This window comes from Ursus americanus, chromosome 6 (assembly GCF_024610735.1).
Source record: "Ursus americanus isolate L20-20 chromosome 6, mUrsAme1.1.p, whole genome shotgun sequence".
In the NCBI taxonomy this organism is placed as follows: Eukaryota; Metazoa; Chordata; class Mammalia; order Carnivora; family Ursidae; genus Ursus; species Ursus americanus.
The window spans coordinates 82,352,227-82,371,960 of NC_142132.1; the positions used below are offsets into that span (position 1 = coordinate 82,352,227).

Below are 19,734 nucleotides of genomic sequence, written 5' to 3' on the forward strand. Positions count from 1 at the left end.
ATGATCTCAGGGTCCTGGAATGGAGCCCCGTGTCCAGTTCCCTGCTCAGCAGGGAATCTGCTTCTCCCTTTCCCTCTCCCTGCTTGTGCTCTCTCTCTCAAATAATAAATAAAATATTAAGAAAAATAAATAAAAAGAAGTTGCTTTCCATCATCCAATGTAAATAGTGCAATGATAAACACATGCAAATTCTTGATTGCCTGTTTCGATTTTCTTCCCCCACTCCTGAAAAGGCGAATTGCTAGAAGGGGGTTATTCCAAAATCCAGTTTTATTTTTCTGTCTAGAGAATCATTAGTTTTCACCCTGCATTGACCGATTAATCTTACAGAGAGTGTTCGGTCAGGAAAATGTTAACTTGCTTAAAAGTTGTAACAACAACAACAACAAAAAAGTTGTAATGAAAAGGCAAGTTACCTGATGCCTAATTAAATCTACATTTTTTTAAAGAACAGCATGCCAGAAATAATATTTTTAATATTTTTGACAACAGAAGAAAATACTGAAAAGACTAAGATAGGAACGTTCCAATCTTCTGTATTTCGTTTTTTTTTTTTTTTAAGGCTGCTTATTTAGGTAATCTCTACACCCAACGTGGGGCTCGAACTCATGACCCCGAGATCAAGAGCTGCATGTTCTACTGACCGAGCAGCCAGGAGCCCCTAGTTTTCTGATTTAAAATCCTTTTGGAGGGGCGCCTGGGTGGCACAGCCGTTAAGCGTCTGCCTTCGGCTCAGGGCGTGATCCCAGCGTTATGGGATCGAGCCCCACATCAGGCTCCTCCACTATGAGCCTGCTTCTTCCTCTCCCACTCCCCCTGCTTGTGTTCCCTCTCTCGCTGTCTGTCTCTATCATTCAAATAAATAAATAAAATCTTTTAAAAAAAATAAAATCCTTTTGGAAATAAAACAAATCCAAGTAGTGCATTCCTTTCCAATTCTTACCTGCTAACCTCTTCATCCAGGCGCCCTCATCAATTCCCAAGTTATTATAGATGATTTTCAGTATGTTCCCCAGGAGTGTGTTCATGTGCTCAGAGCTCAGCGCTGTGCAGCACATCTCAGCCCTCTCCGGGTTGTTTTCAGGTCCGTGCTCCCACCAACGGGACATGTAGCTGCAAAGCATGGGCAGTATGACTTCCATTACATGTGGCATTTGTGTGTATCGAATACCAGACTCGGCTAGTTCCACAATTTCTTCCATGAGCTTCTCCAAAGAGGGTATATTTGGGCAAACATCTTCCACATTAGTTGGCAAATTGAGAGCTAGAGAAACACATAAAAATGAACCGTGTTCAATGAAAGAACTGACTGACAGTGACAGCCAGATTTCCACTATTTCTAGAAGACACAAGCAACAATTTCAAGCTGGGCTTCAAACCTCAGCAAGACCGGGCATGCCTTCAGCAGGCTCCTTCTCTCTTTACTCACGGCAGCTGTTTCAAACGTTCTTTTTCACGAGTTCCTTTCGTACCACTGGTCCCTTAAGACCAGAAAATGACCACTTCTTCTACTTCAGAGCAAACCAGAATACCAAATGTCTCTGCCTACAAGCCTTCTGTAGGGCCCATCCTCCTGTGTCCGCTCCCCATTTTCAGCGCAAGGAGCTGTGAGGTCGCTGTTCGAGGTTCGGCCTGTGTTCTCAAGGAGGAGGCTTCCCCACTGCAGGGGCCTTGCTGGGCCTTGTGCCCCTCCCTCTGGAGCCTCTCCTCCCCAGCAGCTGTAGCTATGCTGCCGATCTCCCTGGACTCGTTAGCTTTCCAGACATGAGGGCCTCTGCGTCCCACCACTTAAGATTTCCCTCTCTCACAAACCCTGACTCTACTCACTGATAGGCGGGCTTTCCCATCACTGACAGAATTCCTTTTTCTTAACTTCAATGCATTCGGTCATCCTGATCCCTCCTGAGCTCTGTCAGGCTACCTTCCTGGCTGTTTGCTCCTTGATGAACTTTTAAATGTTGTGGGTTTTTTACAGATTTACCTTGAATCCTCTTGTCTTTTTCACCTTCTGTGTTTGCCTGGGTAGTTGTGGCCATTCCTATGTGCTTCTGCTATAAGCTAATAGCTCTCAAAGCCCGATTTCTTAAAACGTTTGCATGTAATACTGAATATCTCAAAAGCAACTTAAAACACAGCGGATCTAAAATTAACTTGACCTTTCCTCTCCCGCCCACCTCCTGAGCATGTCTTGGTGAAGACAACATTATCCAGTCAGTCTCCAGGACTAGAAATGGAGAAAAAGTTTCCAGGCCGCCATGTTCCCGCATTTCCCACACAACAGGACGGGACCTCCAGGATGGCTGGCAACCACGGTATCTTCCACCTAAGGGGCCTTTCTCAATCCCATCTCTCCTGAATTACCACAACCATTCTCTGAGTTAGTGACGCACACCCATTCTTCTTCCCAATTTCTGTCATGATGGATTTCTACAATGCGGACCTATTCATGTCTTAAAGCCCACAGAAGGAACCTGTTTGTGTTGATACAATGCCCACTCCTTCCCTGACATAGAAAGCCTACTTCACCTGGTTTTCCATCCTTTCCTCCCTTCTGACTACCCCCACCCACAATGGTGGCCCCCGCTACCATGGGCTTTAAGTGTCTCCAAATGCACCAGAGTTTCAGTGTTCCTAATTTCGAGATTCCTCTTGAATCAACTCAGTTGATTTTTCCTAGGGTCCTCGCTAAAACTGCATTTTGGTGTCCTTCGTGTTCTTTATTCTGGATTCTATCACATATGTCTCTCAGTGCTTCTAATAGGTTCTCACAGAACAATCCTTGAAATCATTAGCAATGGCTCTAAGAGCTTTTCAACTGCGATAGTGGAAAAAATAAGCCTACCTACTCAGAAAAACAGATTTTCCCAAGTGAAAAGCAACATGAGGCCTGTTATCTTTATAAATGCCTGGTATACATACAGACATGAAAGTCTTAAACATACTCATGCTAAGGTGGGGTTCAAATTGAAGTCACTGATTAATTGTGTCTCAGATTTATAAGTTTTTTAAATGTTAATAACTGGACTAAACTATGACAAAAAAATCATATGGAATAAAATTGTCCCAATAAGATGGACATATCTGGTGAACAAAAACCCCCGAAGGGTACAAATCCATAAACGTAACAAATTAAGAACACCACACACTTGCTGACTACCTATAAGAGATAACTGAATCAGAAATCAGATTGCTCTTTTCCATTTCTGCCCATTATTTTATCTTATTCTTAAGAGTATGAATTTGTGACTCATTAACTTAGAAGAAATTAAACGAATTTTCTTTTATGGACACTATAGGAATAGTATCTAACATTCCAAAAAAAATCCTAATAATAACATTTAAGACTCAGTAGCACTGGAGATAATAAATTGAAATGGCCTATTAAAAAAAATCATTGCAGGAAAATACAATAAATGTCATTAAGTTTTAACTTCATATCTCAAATACTGAACATGCTTCTGTGTTACCTGCTCTTTCTCGTGAGGACTTAGTATTGTAGATAGAGTAAACATTATGTTTGTCGAGATGAGTTTCCAAAAACGCTACAGGAAAGGCACCCGCAAAAGCCGCGAGACATTCTCCTAATGCAGAGCGTTGCCTAGAAGTGGAAAATATTTATGTATTTTATGTCTTCCAAGTGAATGAAGAAGTTATACTACAATTGACCAGTTTAACCTACAAGAGGGATAATACTAGTGTAACTAATAAAATTAACTCCAAAATCCAATTTCTGTACATAAAACATCATATACTTTCAATAGTAAAGTCCCCGCCATTTAAAAAAAAAAAAACTAAATTATCTGTTAGTAAAAAAGAAGACCAAAATCACAAGAAAACCCTGTCAAATCCCCCCACAAGTTTGGACATTTCTTTTGCTTTTCTTTCTTTCTTTGCATCTTCTTTTTAAAAATATAATGATCTGATGAAGAATTCTTCCTAGGTGAATAAATGCACTGATACATATTAAAAAAATAAAGTACTGTTACCAATACATGAACACAATTTTTTGAAAATTTACTATGTACAAGTAATTTCAGGGTAGCTATGAAATATTAAGATGTAATAAATGCCCAAAACTATTAATAACACTCAAAATTGATTTATCATTTTTAAGGAAGGAAGAGGTTTAAGGAATCACTCTGTGATCAGTTGATTCAGGGCAGGGTAGACCCAAGGCTCCCTCTCCCACTGACAAAAATTCTCTCTCTCGCTTGGTTACCTATGGCATCTGAAGATTCGCTGGCACATTATTAAATGTAGAACAATATGAGAGTTATTTCAGCATATTATGACCTCCTTAAATTATTCTATAAAAATGTTTTTATTTTCCAAGTCAACAAAATGTATCTAATTAAGAAAAGATTACATAATTCACTTAGGTAGTTCTAAATTTCTAACTGAAAAATATACGATTACTTAAAATTAACAATGCCTGATTGTCTAATATTTTCACTAAAAATGATTAGACATTTAGTCAGCTAGGAGAAAATATCCCTTCATAGAATGACATTGAATAACATTACGTTGTTAAAAATAACTTAGGATATCAAGAAATTACAAAGTAGGGTATGGGCTTTCAGACAAACCTGAGTGCCAAACTTATTCCTAATACTTGTGTCACTACAGGAAAATTACTTACTCTATGTTTTGCTTTCCTCACCCAAAAATAGGGATGCAGAATTGCAAAATTTGTGGCACATAAGTTCAATAAATGTTTGAAAATAATGAATACATTTATTCAAGAATTTAATAGCCTAAAATGTTTCCTGTATGACCCCAAAGTAGTTTATTCCCTTACATCTGACTGGACAAGTCCTTTTATTTCATTAATAATTCATGTGACCTATTTAATAATTTACTTTAAAATTTTGATTCAATTAGTAATTCTCAGACCAACTCTGATCATTTGTGTTGGTATTCTGGAAATAGCAAGTTTTTTTAGATGACTCTTATTAAAATATCTACATTTTTCTTTTTTTAAAAAAAATTTATTTACTTAGTGAGTGAGAGACAGAACAAGTGGGGAGAGGGGCAGAGAGAGAGAGAGAGACTCTCAAGCAGACTCTGTGCTCAGTACACAGCCTGACTTGGGGCTCGATCTCACAACCCTGAGATCATGACCTGAGCTGAAATCAAGAGATGGATGCTTAACTGACTGAGCCACCCAGGCACCCCAATATCTACATTTTTCTCAATTATGGTGTCATTTTTTCATTTTTTCCCAAATATCTTTTACTCCTCTTTCGATTTTCATATTTTCCCCAAATGACTTTATAATTGCAAACAAAGAAAAAAATATGTATCTTCTTTTAGAACCTAACAAAAGGATTCCAAATTCAACCAAAAAACCTCAAAAACCAAAAAAACAAAAACCAACAACAAAAAAAACAGAAGTAAAAAGAGCAACAACAGCACTGCTAAGGTAATGAGCGATTTTGGATTACCAGATATTAAAATGTATTACAAACTACTAACCATTCAGTCTACAGTACCAATCTAGTCATTTAAAAAATCAAATAATAGAACAGAATAGAGATTCTAGAAATACGATGTAGGAAATATATTACCTCAGAATATGATGAAGATTTTATTTCAAACCAGCATATAAAAGAAATATTTAATAAATTACTACTTGGGGAGGAAGTTGGGGGGATAAGTGAAATAGGTAAAGGGGATTAAGAGGTATAAACTTCTAGATATAAAATAAGTCACAGAGGGGCACTCGGATGGCTCGGTCAGTTAAGTGTCTGACTTAATTTTGGATCAGGTCATGATCTCAGGGTTGTGGGATTGAGCCCCACATAGGGCTCCGTGCTCTGTGGGGAGTCTGCTTAAGGATTCTCTCCCTCTGCCTCGAATCTCCCCACCTCATTGCGCTCACTCTCTCTCTAAAATAAATAAAGCTTTAAAAACAATAAAACAAGTCACAGAGACGAAAAGTGCAGCATAGGGAATACAGTCAATAATACTGTAATAACGTTGCACGGTGACATATGTAACTATGTTTATGGGGGCGAACACAGAGTAACGTATAGAATTGTCCAATCACTACGCTGTACACCTGAAACTAATGGGACATCATATGCCAACTACATTCCAATTAAAAATCAATACTTTCCACATAGTGGATGAATTTAAACATTTAATTTGAATTCCATGTAACACTAAAGAGAACTATGAAATTCAGATTCACTTCTAGTAAATTCCCTTCTTACTCCAGGGATGGGCACTTCCGATATTCTCTACTTTCCTCGAACTTCTTACATTTCACTTCTCAACTGTCACTTGGCTGAGGCATACTTCATAGGGAAAATGGAAGATATCTGACACATACCTACGTATACCTGATGTATCTACTACCTGCTTTCCGTTGAATGGAGGAAAGCTCTGAGCTTAAAAAATCATTTTCTCAAACATGCGTTCTTGAGTACCCCACGTCATTCTCTTTATTGTGTGCTTATTCACACACGATAACCTGCCAGTATCACATTTTCCACTTTATTTGTTTTGTGTTCCGTTTCCCCACTAGGTGTGAGCTCTTTGAGAATAGGCATCTATCTTGCTTACTGCTGTATCACAGAACCTGGCATTTAATATTTATTGAATGAGCAAAGGATTAAAAAGCTGAATTTATACAACTGAAGGAGTAGAAAAACCTAAGAGAATAAATATTTGAATTTCTAGCTGTTATGAGTTATGGTATAACCTGTCTAAAAACATTAAACGAAGGGGAATAAGAACCCAAGACATAATTGACAGGTTATCTAAAAATAAAAATTCCCAGGTCATAATTCCAGGTACACTACTGTACACAGTTTTACATATAATCACTACAATGCTAAATGTCACAAAGATGGTAGAAGTAACAGCAAGAGGTTAATAGTTTTAATAAATCAAATTCATTAATCAGCACACTAGTAAAAAATGTATGACAGATACAAAAGACAATTCACAAAACAAAAAAATAAAAATGGCAAAGAAAACACAAAAAAATGGCTGGAAACCAGAAATTAGGGAAATACATTTGAAAAGAAAAATGGAATCCCATTTTTATTTATTTATTTATTTATTTATTTATTTTAAAGATTTTATTTATTTATTTGACACAGAGACAGCCAGTGAGAGAGACAGCCAGTGAGAGAGAGACAAGCAGGGGGAGTGGGAGAGGAAGAAGCAGGCTCCCAGCAGAGGAGCCTGATGTGGGGCTCGATCCCAGAACGCCGGGATCACGCCCTGAGCCGAAGGCAGACGCTTAACAACTGAGCCACCCAGGCACCCCTGGAATCCCATTTTTAACTATTATACTTTTTAAATAGTAAAAAGAATAGTAATCAGAAGTGAGGAAAATGTGAGGAAAAAGGATTCTCTTGCAAAACCTGACAGTGTCAACCGAATCAATTTTCTGAAAAGACAGTGAGATATGTATCAGAATCCTCTGTCTACTTTTTAACTTACATTTCTAAATTCTGAGAATATAGCTAAAATTAATAAAAATAAATATACGCAGAAAACAATGAACAGATTTAGCATGATTTATGGAAATGAAAACAACAGCCTATAAATCAAAAATAATATTTCAATAAATTATAAAACTTCCTTAGTATAAAATATTTTGAAGCTATAAAAGTCATATGAAAAGAAAAGACTAATTAAAAAGGCAGCTAAGGAGCACCAGGGTGGTGCAGTCAGTTAAGCTGGACTCTTGATTTTGGCTCAGGTCATGATCTCAGGATCATGGGATTAAGGCTTGTGTCAGGCTCTGCACTCAGGACAGAGTCTGCTTAACATTCTCTCTGCCTCTCTGTCTGCCCCTCACCCTACCCCTTGCACTCCCACTCCCTCGTGCGCACACGCTCTCTCCAGAACGAATAAATAAATCTTAAAAAAAAAATGCAGGTAAAAAATATGCAGTGTGAACCGAGTTATCCTTTTACATCGGTTTACTGTCCTGTCTCTATGCACCTGCCACTCTATTTTAATTGTTGATACTTTATAAGTTTTAATATTTGGTAGGCCAAATGAGTACCTTTCCATTACTTTTTCCCTCTCTCAAAATTTTATTGGCCAATCTAATGAGTTATTCTCTCAAATGAACTTTCAAATTGTTTTGTCAAGTTCAATAAAAAGCACATTTCTACTTGAAATTTTATTGTAATTAATTACAGATTAATTTGGGGAGAATTTATATCTTTTCAATGTTATTCCATCAGAATATCCTTTCATTTATTTATTTTATTTATCAGTCCTCTCTCTGAAAGTCATTTTCTTTAGGCTTCTAAAAAACTGCCCTCTTTTTCTCTTCTTTTCACAGAAATCTTTTACTGGACTCACCAGTGACCTCTTATCTTAAATGCAGTGGGGAGTCCTTATCTTGACCTGTCCACACCATCTGATACTCTCTTCCTCTTGAACGTGAGAACGTGAAAAAAAAAAAAAGCTCATTCTAATAACGGCTGATATTCATGCTTATTTTGCTTTTCAGATATATAATGAGAAGCTGTCCCAGCAGATTCCTTCGTAAAACTCATAAACACCCTCTTCAATCTTTATGTTCAATATGGGCTTTACCATTATTGCTTTACCTTTTTTTTTTTTACATAATTTGATTGACTCTTATTATATAAATTCAAATTTAGCTTGAAGATTGTTCTATTACTCCCAAGGGATTCAACAGGTTAATCTGGTTGTTTAGTTTATAACTAAGGAAAAACTGATAAAGGAAAGACTTGAAATAAAGAGCTATAACACTTGAAACAGCTATTAATACAAAGTTAAACTTTTAAAATCTTACCTTTCCACATAAATACTTTTGCTGGTTCCCAAAGCATATAAGCTAGTCAGAATTCTGTAACATGACACCTGTACATCTTCCACTAAGGAAAAACAGAAACAAGAACAGAAACCATTGTTATTTATATGTTGTCCTAAGAAAGTTTAGGCTGAAACCAAAATTCCATACTGAGGGCATACTAATATTTTAACATTTAAAAAAAGCAAAACTAGAACAAATAGGTAAAATGAAATATAAAAACTATTTCTCAAACTGAATTCTTTTCTTTAAGGAGCTGAAAGCATTCTAATGAATGTACTATAATTATTTAGAACATTCTCAGGAACATTTTTTTTAAATAATGTTTCTCTAGACAGAAGAAAAAAGGATTTCGTCGAGAATAAAATCAAGCACAAAACTATCTGGGAGGACAGGTAGATTTTGTCTCCTGCTCTGAAGGTATATAAAGACTGTGTCTTTTATTTTAACACCTACGAAAACAATGACAATGCTGGCAGAAGTAGTGAGTTAGTTATGTCTGACCTGACGTTCAAGGCATAAGTAAATCAACCCTATAGTGTAGCCAGAAAATAAAATAAAATCTTACATATGATCTGTGATCCAATAAGACATATCTAAGAGGCAAAAAAAAAAAAAATCTAAGAACCCTGGATTTCTAATTCTAATTCTTCAACCATTTCCTGGAGAATCTACCACGATAGGAATGGAGAAATCATTCCTGTGCTCCAGACCTGTTTCCATGTCCACGCTGCACTGAACGCAATGCTCCTACAATGGTTCAAGGAAATGAGTGAGTAGTGGTTGTGCTACCCACTGAGTAATGCAGTGCTTTCCACCCAGAGCTCTGCTTCACCTGGGAGACCCACAAGGTTGAGGGTCTGAGTAGGTGTGTCTCTAGTCAAGACCCACTTGACTGTTTAACAAGGGTCTATAGCTTTCATGTTCATATCAGCAGAAAAGCAGGAAATTGGGGCAGGTCTGATATTATTTGTATTTCCACATTGTTTTGAGCAATCTGTGGATATTTTTCATAATTATGGTTCCAGGCAAAAACAGCTGATTAAATCCATGAAAATGGACTGAAACCTATAAACAAAAAAAAAATATGTGAGCCACCCTAGTAGACGAACGATTTAGACATGGACTTTGTCTCTGTAGCCTTCATAGTTGTTGATCACACAGCTTGTGGAAACAATTGGCACTGACTCAGAGATATTTCGAAAACATTTAATGTTGCATGACTCATGCTCAAACTGCATTGGAAAAATTCCATGGAAACAGAAAACACAGAAATTGTAAAATTTGGAACCTGCACTTCAACAAGGTGGGAATTACTGCCCACAACCACCACATTACTGGTCCTTTCCATGAATCCATGTGACTCAGGGATCTATCTCTATAAGAATGGTTTCTGTAACTCAAATGTCAACCTACTGTTCGGGGCGGGAGGAGGGGGGAGGGGAAGGGAGTGCATTTTAATGAATAGGCAGTGTTTGAGTAACCAGATGGAGCTTTTACAATTAGTCATTGTACTGTTAGATAACGAAACTCTAAGTACTAGATTTACATACATATTAGATCTTCTCCAAACTGATGCTGGCCAATGTGCTCAAATAATGACGACAGCATCGGCAACAGAGCCACCGTGGTGTAATTGATAATCTGAGTGACACCTCTGGGTTGGTTTCGGGTGTGGGTGAACTGGCCTTGCTTGAGATTCTCCATGGTCTTCTCCAGATCCTCCGCGGCGTTGTCCAGAAAAGCTCGGAGTGCACTTTTAACACTCTCGAGGCCAGTCTTCATCACAGTCCTAGGAAGGAAAGAAGGGAGAACATATACCTTGCAAAAGGAGCAAGTGGAACACAAATAAAACATGCGTCTACTCTGTACCCATTACAGTCACTCAGTCAACTATATCTTTTTAATTCACTCCCAATCTTTTCAGTGTACTTGAGCTTAGAGCTGTATCGCTCTGTAAATGCATCACCTTTACCAAATGCCCTGTGAAATGCCTAGGACCCAGATCAAAAGGCAGTGCTAATGCTTCATATTTTCTACCAGTGTTTTCAACTTTTCAGAGTGTTTTATACTTGGACAAAACACAGCTTTTGAGCCAGTTGAGTTAATCCCAAATCCAACACAACCAGAACGAGTCCTGAGGCACTGTGTGTGAAAGAAACATTTAACCCCAGCTCAACCAAGTCATCAAATGATAGGGATGTTCTGTGCTTTAAGTGTAGCCATCAGCTAGATGAGCCTCCAAAGGCTGAACTTCGTACAGAAGCGATTCTCTGAGGCCGCCATGACTAGTAGGAAATGAAGGTATGCAAGAGCATCTACTTTTGTCATTTATTATACAAAATACCGCACATCAAATTTTAAACATGAAAATAAATAAAGAGCATCATGGCATATTCCCTGTAGGAGACATTTAGGAATTTTTATTTAGATTTATCCTGGAAAATAAATGAAATACATGTATGTCTCAGAGGCTGAATCAACCTTGTGAGATACACTGATTTTGTACTTAGGCAACCTGTTGGATTTCCAGTCATGTTGCTGGGAGGGTAGAGTACAAAGTACACACACTTGGGAATTGGTCTCCTTCCACACTTACTGTGCAATCTTAAGCTTCACTTTACTCATCTGTAAAGTAAGAGTAAAACCCTGTTCCTATGAAGCTAACTGTTATCACAAACCACACCCAGAAGCTACTAAAACCTTTCAGGTTGGAGTTTACCATTTCTACTTCACCTGAAACATTCCCAATTCAACCCTCTGTTACACACCTAGCTGCTACAGAAATTACCTGAAATTTGAATAACAATTTCTACAAGATCATAAAAATAATAATATGCCATTGTATTCGTCATTTACAAAATATGTTTTCACCCACACATAAGTCTTTATTACAATTCCAAAGAAAAAAATCAAGAGACAAGGTGAGTCTTCATACTCTTGCGTAGCATTCCCACAGTCATGTAGACAAAAATGTCACTTACCTGGCATCCAAAGTCTGACCCAAAATGTGAAGGCAGTTGACAATTGATGTGGCATCATTTCCTAAAGAGGAAACAAAAGGCTGTATAAATTACCCTGAGGGTTTCTCACTGTTCTTTTCTAGTAAGATTTGTGAACCAAAAATGAGTCAATGGTACATTTCAATAATAACTCGATTAAAAAGGTTTTCTGATAATCAAGTTTGGAATCATGCAGTTTTTCTGCTTGGAAGTGGATATGCAAATGTAAGTAGAAAAGCGATAAAAGCATGTCTCATCAAATAGCTGACAGAGTCAAGAAGCATTCAAAGCACTGTGCCAGGCTCAGGTGTTTTAACTCAATTTTTCAAATACACTTGCCTCCCCATACTGGCTCATCTTCTTTCTGAGTCGTATTGTGTGTCAATCTTCAAGTGAGCTCCTATGTTTATGAACGGAGGAGGGCTAAAAGTCTAATAAATTTAATTCCCTTTTAATTACCCAAGTGTTTCTGCTTTCTTATTCCATTCAACTGCACTACGATGAATTAATTTGCCTGCATGTTTTTGGTCTTTGGTGAATAAGAGCCACCAAACTGTCCTGTAAATAAGCATCAGCAGCTGAGGAAGTTAAATCCTCTTCTTAATGAGATAATTGAAATGGGGACAACTTTCCTTGAAAGTAGGATGAAACTCACCCATTTTGATTGGCATGTTTTATCAGAAAGTACAGAAATATGAATTATACAATGACTATATCCATTCTACTTTGTGAGAAAGATACATGAGAGAAAATAAACACAATGATGAATGCAAAGTTAGAAAGCAATCTGACCACTCCCAATACAGTCTGATACTGTTACTTCCTCATTTTACACTTTCCTACTTATAATATACATAGTCATTTCCTGGGCCCAGAAGATTAATAACTGCCATTGGGATGTAAGTTGTTATTACGTTTGAGTATGTTATACTCTTTATGCAAAAAAAAAACCCTAAAATGAATTAAATATGCATGAAAATTAACAACTACCTTGGAATCTGGACAAGCCAGTTTAGTGTTACGATACAAATAAGAAAAAAAAATAAGGTACTCATTGCTAGACTCTGAGTTCTTAAAGAAAATGTTCCATTCATCTTATGCTTTGATTTTCAGAATTTCTGGTAATAATGAAGACAAAATCAGCAGAAAGGCAGAATTTGTTACGTCCTTGTCTACTGATTAGTGGCAGTCCTAGAACTTCCATTGTGGTCCACAGAAGTATTCTTCATTTAATGATTCATTCACTCAATAAATACTTGTCAAATACCAGGTATTCTCAATGTTCCAGTAACAAGTAAAAGAAAGTTTCCACGGTACTTGCATTTTAATGAGGGACACAAGTAATAAAATATTAAGAAAAAAATCAATATGAAACATATCAGGCTACACTAAAATAAGTATTTTATATTTGTAGATTATATTAATTGTATATAATTAAATAATAATATATAAATTAAATATATTTAACAATATAATATATTAATTATATATAATTAATTATATATAAATTAAATAATTAATATATATTATATGTTATATAATTAATATTTATATATATCAGGAAATAGGGATTAGAGCAACTGGACAGAGTGATAGGGTGAGTGGTCACGAAGCCCTTTCTAAGAAGGTGACACCTGAGCAAAGATTTGAATGAAGGAACGAATCATGCATAGATCTGGGAGAAGGACCTAGGCAGAGGGACCAGCATGTGCAGAGGGTCTGAGACAGAAAATGAAGCTGGTGTTCCAGGCAAGGAAGTCGAGGTGGCTGATGCATGATCAAGACTCAGGGGAAAGGACCTTATGAGGTAGAGAGGAAGGGAATGGCCAGGTTCTAGAACCTTGCAACCAGCACAAGAACTTTGAATCTTTTTTTGTCCCCCCCAGGTGCAACAGGAGGACATTCTTGAGGTTTTAAACAGGATGGGATCTGATTTATATTTTAAAAGGATTAATTCACGATGTGCAAAACTCTGGAAGGGCAAGAGTGAAGTCGGTTAGGAAGCTACTAGAGTCGTCTAGAATCACAGGATTGATGGTAGTGAATTTGGATTAGGATATCCACAGTGAAGAAGTGAAGAATTTATTTTAAAGATTTGCTTATGGCCTGAACGTGAGATGAGACGGGAAGGAGTCAAGGATAGCTCCAAGACTGTTTGGGTGAGCACTTGTATGAGCAATTGGGTGCATGGTGGTAAGATTTCCTGATGTGGATAAAGCCCAAGAAAGGAGCCGAAGGAGGGAGGAGAGGAGGGGTGGGGGGCGGGTAGCATGCTCTGCTTTGGACAGGTTGAGCATGATGGGCTTGTGGATCTCAGGTAGAGAAGCACAATGGGCAGTTGGTACACAAATCTGGAGTGCAGGGAAGAGATCTGAGCTAGAGCTATCCACCTGGGCCCATAAGCATCCAGATACTTTAAAAAATGGTGGGTCTGCATGAAATAAGCCAGCATGTACATAAATACAGAAGAAAAAAGGTCTGGGGCCTCCAATGTTTGGAAGTGGGAAAGATGAGGAGAATGCAGCACAGAAAAGGAGAAAGAGAGAGGCCCAGGAGGAAGATGGGACACAAGGCAATGTGCAACTATTATTTAGTGCCAAGTCAGAGAGGCTGGCCCCTCACTCTCATCCTAAAACGCACAGTTCTTTTTACCCTTTCCCTTCCAGTCTGCTGGCTCCTCGGATAGATGACCAGTGTTTGTACTTTGTACTGAGCCTGACCATGCCCTTTTCCAAAGGACTGGCTGGGGTATTTTAAACCTCCGTTTGTAAGAACTCGTGAGACAGGACTTTTGTTCCCTGCTATAGGCCAGCCCCTAGGATAGTGTCTGGCCCCTAGGATACTTGTCTGGCCTACAGCAGGCATTCAGTTGAATCTTGTAGGTTGTGAAGAAGAGGAAAAAGTACCAGTGGCCAGAAAAGTTCTATGGGTCAAATGAAAACGCATATGGTGAATGTGAAATTTCTGTGATTGCAAAGTCACAAGCCATAAGCTCCATGAATCAACACATTTCAGTGTGCTCCATATGAGATGTAGTATAACTTCAAATGAAAACATCGCAGTGCGAAAAATGGTGGAGAAAGGACCCTAACAAATGCAGGAAAAGTATTAATTGAATCTTCAACATTTTGTGGTGTAGACCAAGAAAAAGCATCCATTCTATCAGCATAGGTGAAAGCCAAACTGATGGTTAGTCTTGAAGAGATAAAGCTTGTAGTAGGAGTTTTAAATAAAATAAGAATTCGCATCCTGCCCTTCTTAAGGCTCTCCAGATCACCATCACCAGAAATGTCAAACACGCTATCAGTAAGAACAGGAAAGACAAGTGAAAGTGTAGTACGATGATAAAATTTTAAAGTGATGATTGTATTTTCAAGTATTTAACTACATGTAATTGTTTCACTACTCAGATGAGAATAAAAGCCAAAAGTTTGATATTTTTCAACTCACACTCTTTCAAGGTCCAAACTACTTCTCTTGTCTTCAAACATACCTGCATCACCTCCAAAAACCTAGGGAAACACCTGTGGATTGCCTATTTGTCTTTAAGATCGTGTGTTTGCATCAATGTGTAAAGCACAAAAGGTAAATAATTAAAATCGTAACTTATACCTGAGTCTAACAGTATCAGATGGTAAGCAACTGGTTTTTAAAATCATTGTACCAACTCTCATACAATGCTGTAACTCTCTAAATAAAAATAACGAAGTTAAAGATGTTATAGTCAAAATATTCTTTCTGTATTTTACTCCCAAATTGCTTTGTGGTTTTTAATGTAAGGTTTCTGTAACTCAGGAGTTTTCAGTATTATCCACAATGTGACATATGATGTCTTGTTTCTGTTTTGCAATCTGTCATATCAGGTATTATCAGAATGTTCACTTTCCCCTCCACTGGGAAAGCAGTAACAACCATTCTAAGTTTCGTTCTTTTTCCTCACTTTCTTGCATGGCTCTTGCCACAATACCTCATTGCATTCTCTCCTTTGAAGAAATGATTAATCTTGGCATAATCCTCATAATAATGTGGAATAAAATTATGCTAGAGATACAAACTTCTCTCAAATTAGGAGGGGATGGAGAGAAACTGAAAAGTGCCAATGACTTTATTACTTCTGAAATCTGCAATCCTGAACAGAATAAAACTACTGAAACTTGAAGTTGGTGAGAAGTTTCAATTAAACTGAAAATACATTTTACATAATTACATATTCTATTTATTTACTCTAAAGTCAGGACATTTTCTCATAGGGATATGTCCAGGGGAAAGAAATATCTATCGCTCTAATACTGTTTTTCTGATATGATCTTCATTATAGGTTTTTAATTCTGGTATTTCTGACCTAATGTATCTCTCTGTAAGAAATAGGTTATTTTTTATATAACATATAAAACAAGTTAAATCCAGGAAACTCTTGTCTTTTCCATGTATACTGTCATCAAACTACAGAACTGTTACATTAGGGAAAGACCTTAGTGGATCTTCAGCGATGACAATGATAATCAAAGGAGCTGATTGTGTAAAACTGAACCATTAGATAGATAACCAGCACAACGGCGGGTTCAGTTATCAAATATGCACTACCTTCAGAGACTCGGAGTACTTCAAGTAATTTTCCTTTCAGTATGTGTCCTAGGAAACAAAAGTGAGCACGATCTGAACCTTCTTAGGGATAATACGTACATGGACTAGTTCTCTAATATCTCCTGAACGAGATGGCAGTCCTCATTTTAAACACCTCAGTGGGTTTTAGGGGTTGGTGGGTAACAGACAGATCAACATAAACTTGACCCACTGATTTTTTAATCAAGGAGAGATACCCACTGATAGAATAATAACTTCACTCTTGAAACTCTTCTAAACATAACATTGAGATTGGGGCAGCAGTTTAAATCAGGCACCCCCACCTGGGGGGGGGACCCAACATTTTAACAAGAACTACTGCTTCATTTAAATCCATGGCAACCCCTAGCTTGTTCAATAGCCCTGCGGCTAATACCGGAGTGCAGTTAATGATGTGCCACGTAGGGTGCTAGGGTCACTGAGGTCAAACCGGAAGACATTTTGGAGTGGCTATGCTCATTATGTTCCCGAGTGCTTGCTGGAGTCCAGGCATTCCTAGCAGTCCCTCTGCCATCAACTTTGGAACCTCTCCAGTAACGCTGGACAATTTGCTATCTCACTAATACCTTAAAAATTCACCAGAAAATGGGAAAGAAGAGAAGGCCTCCAAATGACAACTGTTTTGTGCCATCCTCCTCAAACCGGTCCTGGAACAGAAAGGATCACTGTTGGTTGGGTTTAATGATCATGTTTGAAGACTCATTAATTAATTATGCCTTACTTCCTCGTCAGTGTCAGTACCCTCAGTGTTTTCTCGGACAGCTTAAAGAATTAAAAAAAAAGTGATTCTTTTAAATTGTGGGATAACTGGGTGCTATGTTTTTCTTAATAATCTCATAAGCAAAAAAAAAAAAGTAAAAGTTCAGTTATTCCTGAATGCGAGGAAGTTCTAATTCAAGAGCTCTTACTATATCGTTCATAGTGTTTGCTCTTCTCTATTAGACTGTAGGCTTCCTGAAGGCAGGACCTAGTTGGTTCACTCATTCAGTCATCAGATAATGATAAAATGTGCCAGATACAACAATAAGCCCTCAGCGAGCTGAGAGGTTTGTGCAGGAAGGAGATGGGAATCTGCTGACATCGTAGCTGAGATGAAGGAAAGGTACTGGGACCTGTGAAAGTGTGGTAATAGGAGGGGGAGGGAGTAAAATCGGGGAGATTGGAGAAGTAATTGGATTGGACAGAGTAATATTTGGGTTGAAGTCAAGGATGAGCGGTTTGCTCCATTATGGGTGTAGAGGACCAGAGAGGTGACGGCTACATCTGGGGACCCCATGCCAGTCAGGTATTACAACATGTGCAAAGACCTTGTGCAGAAAGGAATACTATGAAGAAGGAGAGAGACGGCCACTTAGGCAGAAGCAAAGAGAGCAAGCGGAAACGTGCCAGGAAAGGAGCATGGAGCGGTACCCAGGGGATAATCTATGAAACACTATTGAGAATTTTTGTTCTCAAGCTAAGGGAAGCCATCGAATACATAGGAGTGTGACAGGAGAGACTGGGTGTTGGGACGACTGGACTGTTGTGGAGCATGGTTTGGAAGAGCAAGAGGGCAGACAGAATGGTCAGTTTGCTCTTGGAGTGGCCAGGTGACAGACGCCTGGAGTGGCCTGGTCTCAGTGGACAGGTGTAGAAATCCTCACTTTCCCATCCCCACAGCCTGAAAGAGTGCCTCCCACACAGCAGAACACAATATGTTTATTGAATGAATGTGTCAAATGAATGTCACTAAGGCATTAGATTTATTTTCAGGTATAAAAATAGAGCCCCTTAAGAAGCCCTGGTAGGCATACACCTGTGGCACCATCGCTGTCCCTGCTGGAGGCTTAGTTAATGGATTCTGCTGCCTCTAAGACTGACTGAAAGGCTGAAATGGGTTGTCATAGGAGGGCTTATGTTTTTCTAACTGCCTCGACATTAGTAATCAGAATTTCCACTTAGTAGAAGTGGGAGAAAATGATGGGATTAAAAGCAATATTCCATTAGTCAACAATGGGTCCTTGAAAATGGCCAATGGGATCCTTACCAATATTCAACTTGCCTGGGTCTTATCCGTGTCCTAACCAATTTTCTAAAATACTAGAGTGCACCAACTTACAACCACTGGCAAGCATTTCAGAATTCAAACAAAAAGCCTACATATATAGTGAAGATACCAATTTATTATTTTTTTCCCATAAGGTATTTTAATATGTACACCAGAACTACTGTTCTGTGAGGAATCTGACTTGTTCCCCCTTTTTAAAAAACTTCCCTTTTTCAAACATAAAATGAAATGGCTTAAACACCTCCAAAAGAATATATGAAGCATAAGAACATGACCGTTCTCTTTAATTCTTAGTGGGCCTCAATGTTTAGAACATATTTTAAAGTAGGTGAGATATATACACTAACAGAAGTCCAAATTGGGGGCTCTTCAAAATCTGTCAGATAAGTTTCAACTACGGATGAAGTCTGGAGGTACAAAGACAACATGGAAGCAAGCCAGCTTGGAATAAACAGTCCATTACTCATCACACCCTGAACTCACCACAACTATTTTGTCTGTTAGTTTATGCTAATGTTCCCCTCGTGTCTCCAATCCCACCTTCCTGATATGTTGAAGGGTTAATGCGTAATTTTTACATCTTTACCTTTGCTCATTGTTCATAAGACATAAAGCCCAGGTATTTCTTTGCTAACCTTCATTTTTAACTATGTTAATTTACCCTTAGCTTAAGTCATAAATAGTTTTTTGAACTAAGTCAGTACAGGAAAAACATTTTGATCATCAGTGTATTGTCCACCAGAATACCGGAAAATGATATCTTATAAAAGAAGGGAAAAAGGAAAAAACAAGAGATTAATAGGAGTGTAAAGGACCACTGTGTGTATATATCATTAGGGCTGTCTCTTTAGGGAAATCCACAATGGCAGATCTGATACATCAAAAATAAATACTTGGCATATCACTTCCTTTTCACTGTTGAAATGGGCAGATTAAAAAGCCTTCGTCGTGCAGGTACGTTAAATAGCCAAGTCCCCTAGTCTAGTGCATTTGTAGTTTGATTTATATAAATAAAAACTGTGCAGTTAAGACTAGGAATCCCTTAGATTTGAAAGCTGTAAGGTTACAGTTTCCACAGCACTTGATTACCATTACCCTACATTAGGTCAGCTATGTGCAACTGATCTCTAAGATCAAGAGTCATTTTAACCTACTTTAAAAATGAAAACAAAAACAAAAACACTAGGGTTCAGAGAAGTCAACTCCCTCATCCAAATCATTCATCTGCTCCAGTTCCAAATCTAGGTTTTCTG

At 38.0% G+C, this 19,734-nt stretch overlaps 1 protein-coding gene across 3 annotated transcripts in view; it reads right to left on the minus strand.

Annotated features, from left to right (window-relative positions):
- RYR2 (ryanodine receptor 2) overlaps positions 1–19,734 on the minus strand; it is a 718,243-nt gene that overhangs the window by 116,240 nt on the left and 582,269 nt on the right. For all 3 annotated transcript variants that reach the window (XM_087863178.1, XM_087863177.1, XM_087863176.1), the window contains 5 exons: positions 11,794–11,854; positions 10,363–10,601; positions 8,792–8,873; positions 3,468–3,598; positions 944–1,264 (listed from right to left, as the gene is read on the minus strand). In XM_087863178.1, the coding sequence (XP_087719304.1) occupies positions 944–1,264; positions 3,468–3,598; positions 8,792–8,873; positions 10,363–10,601; positions 11,794–11,854 (834 nt within the window). The remainder of the gene's footprint in view (positions 1–943; positions 1,265–3,467; positions 3,599–8,791; positions 8,874–10,362; positions 10,602–11,793; positions 11,855–19,734) is intronic.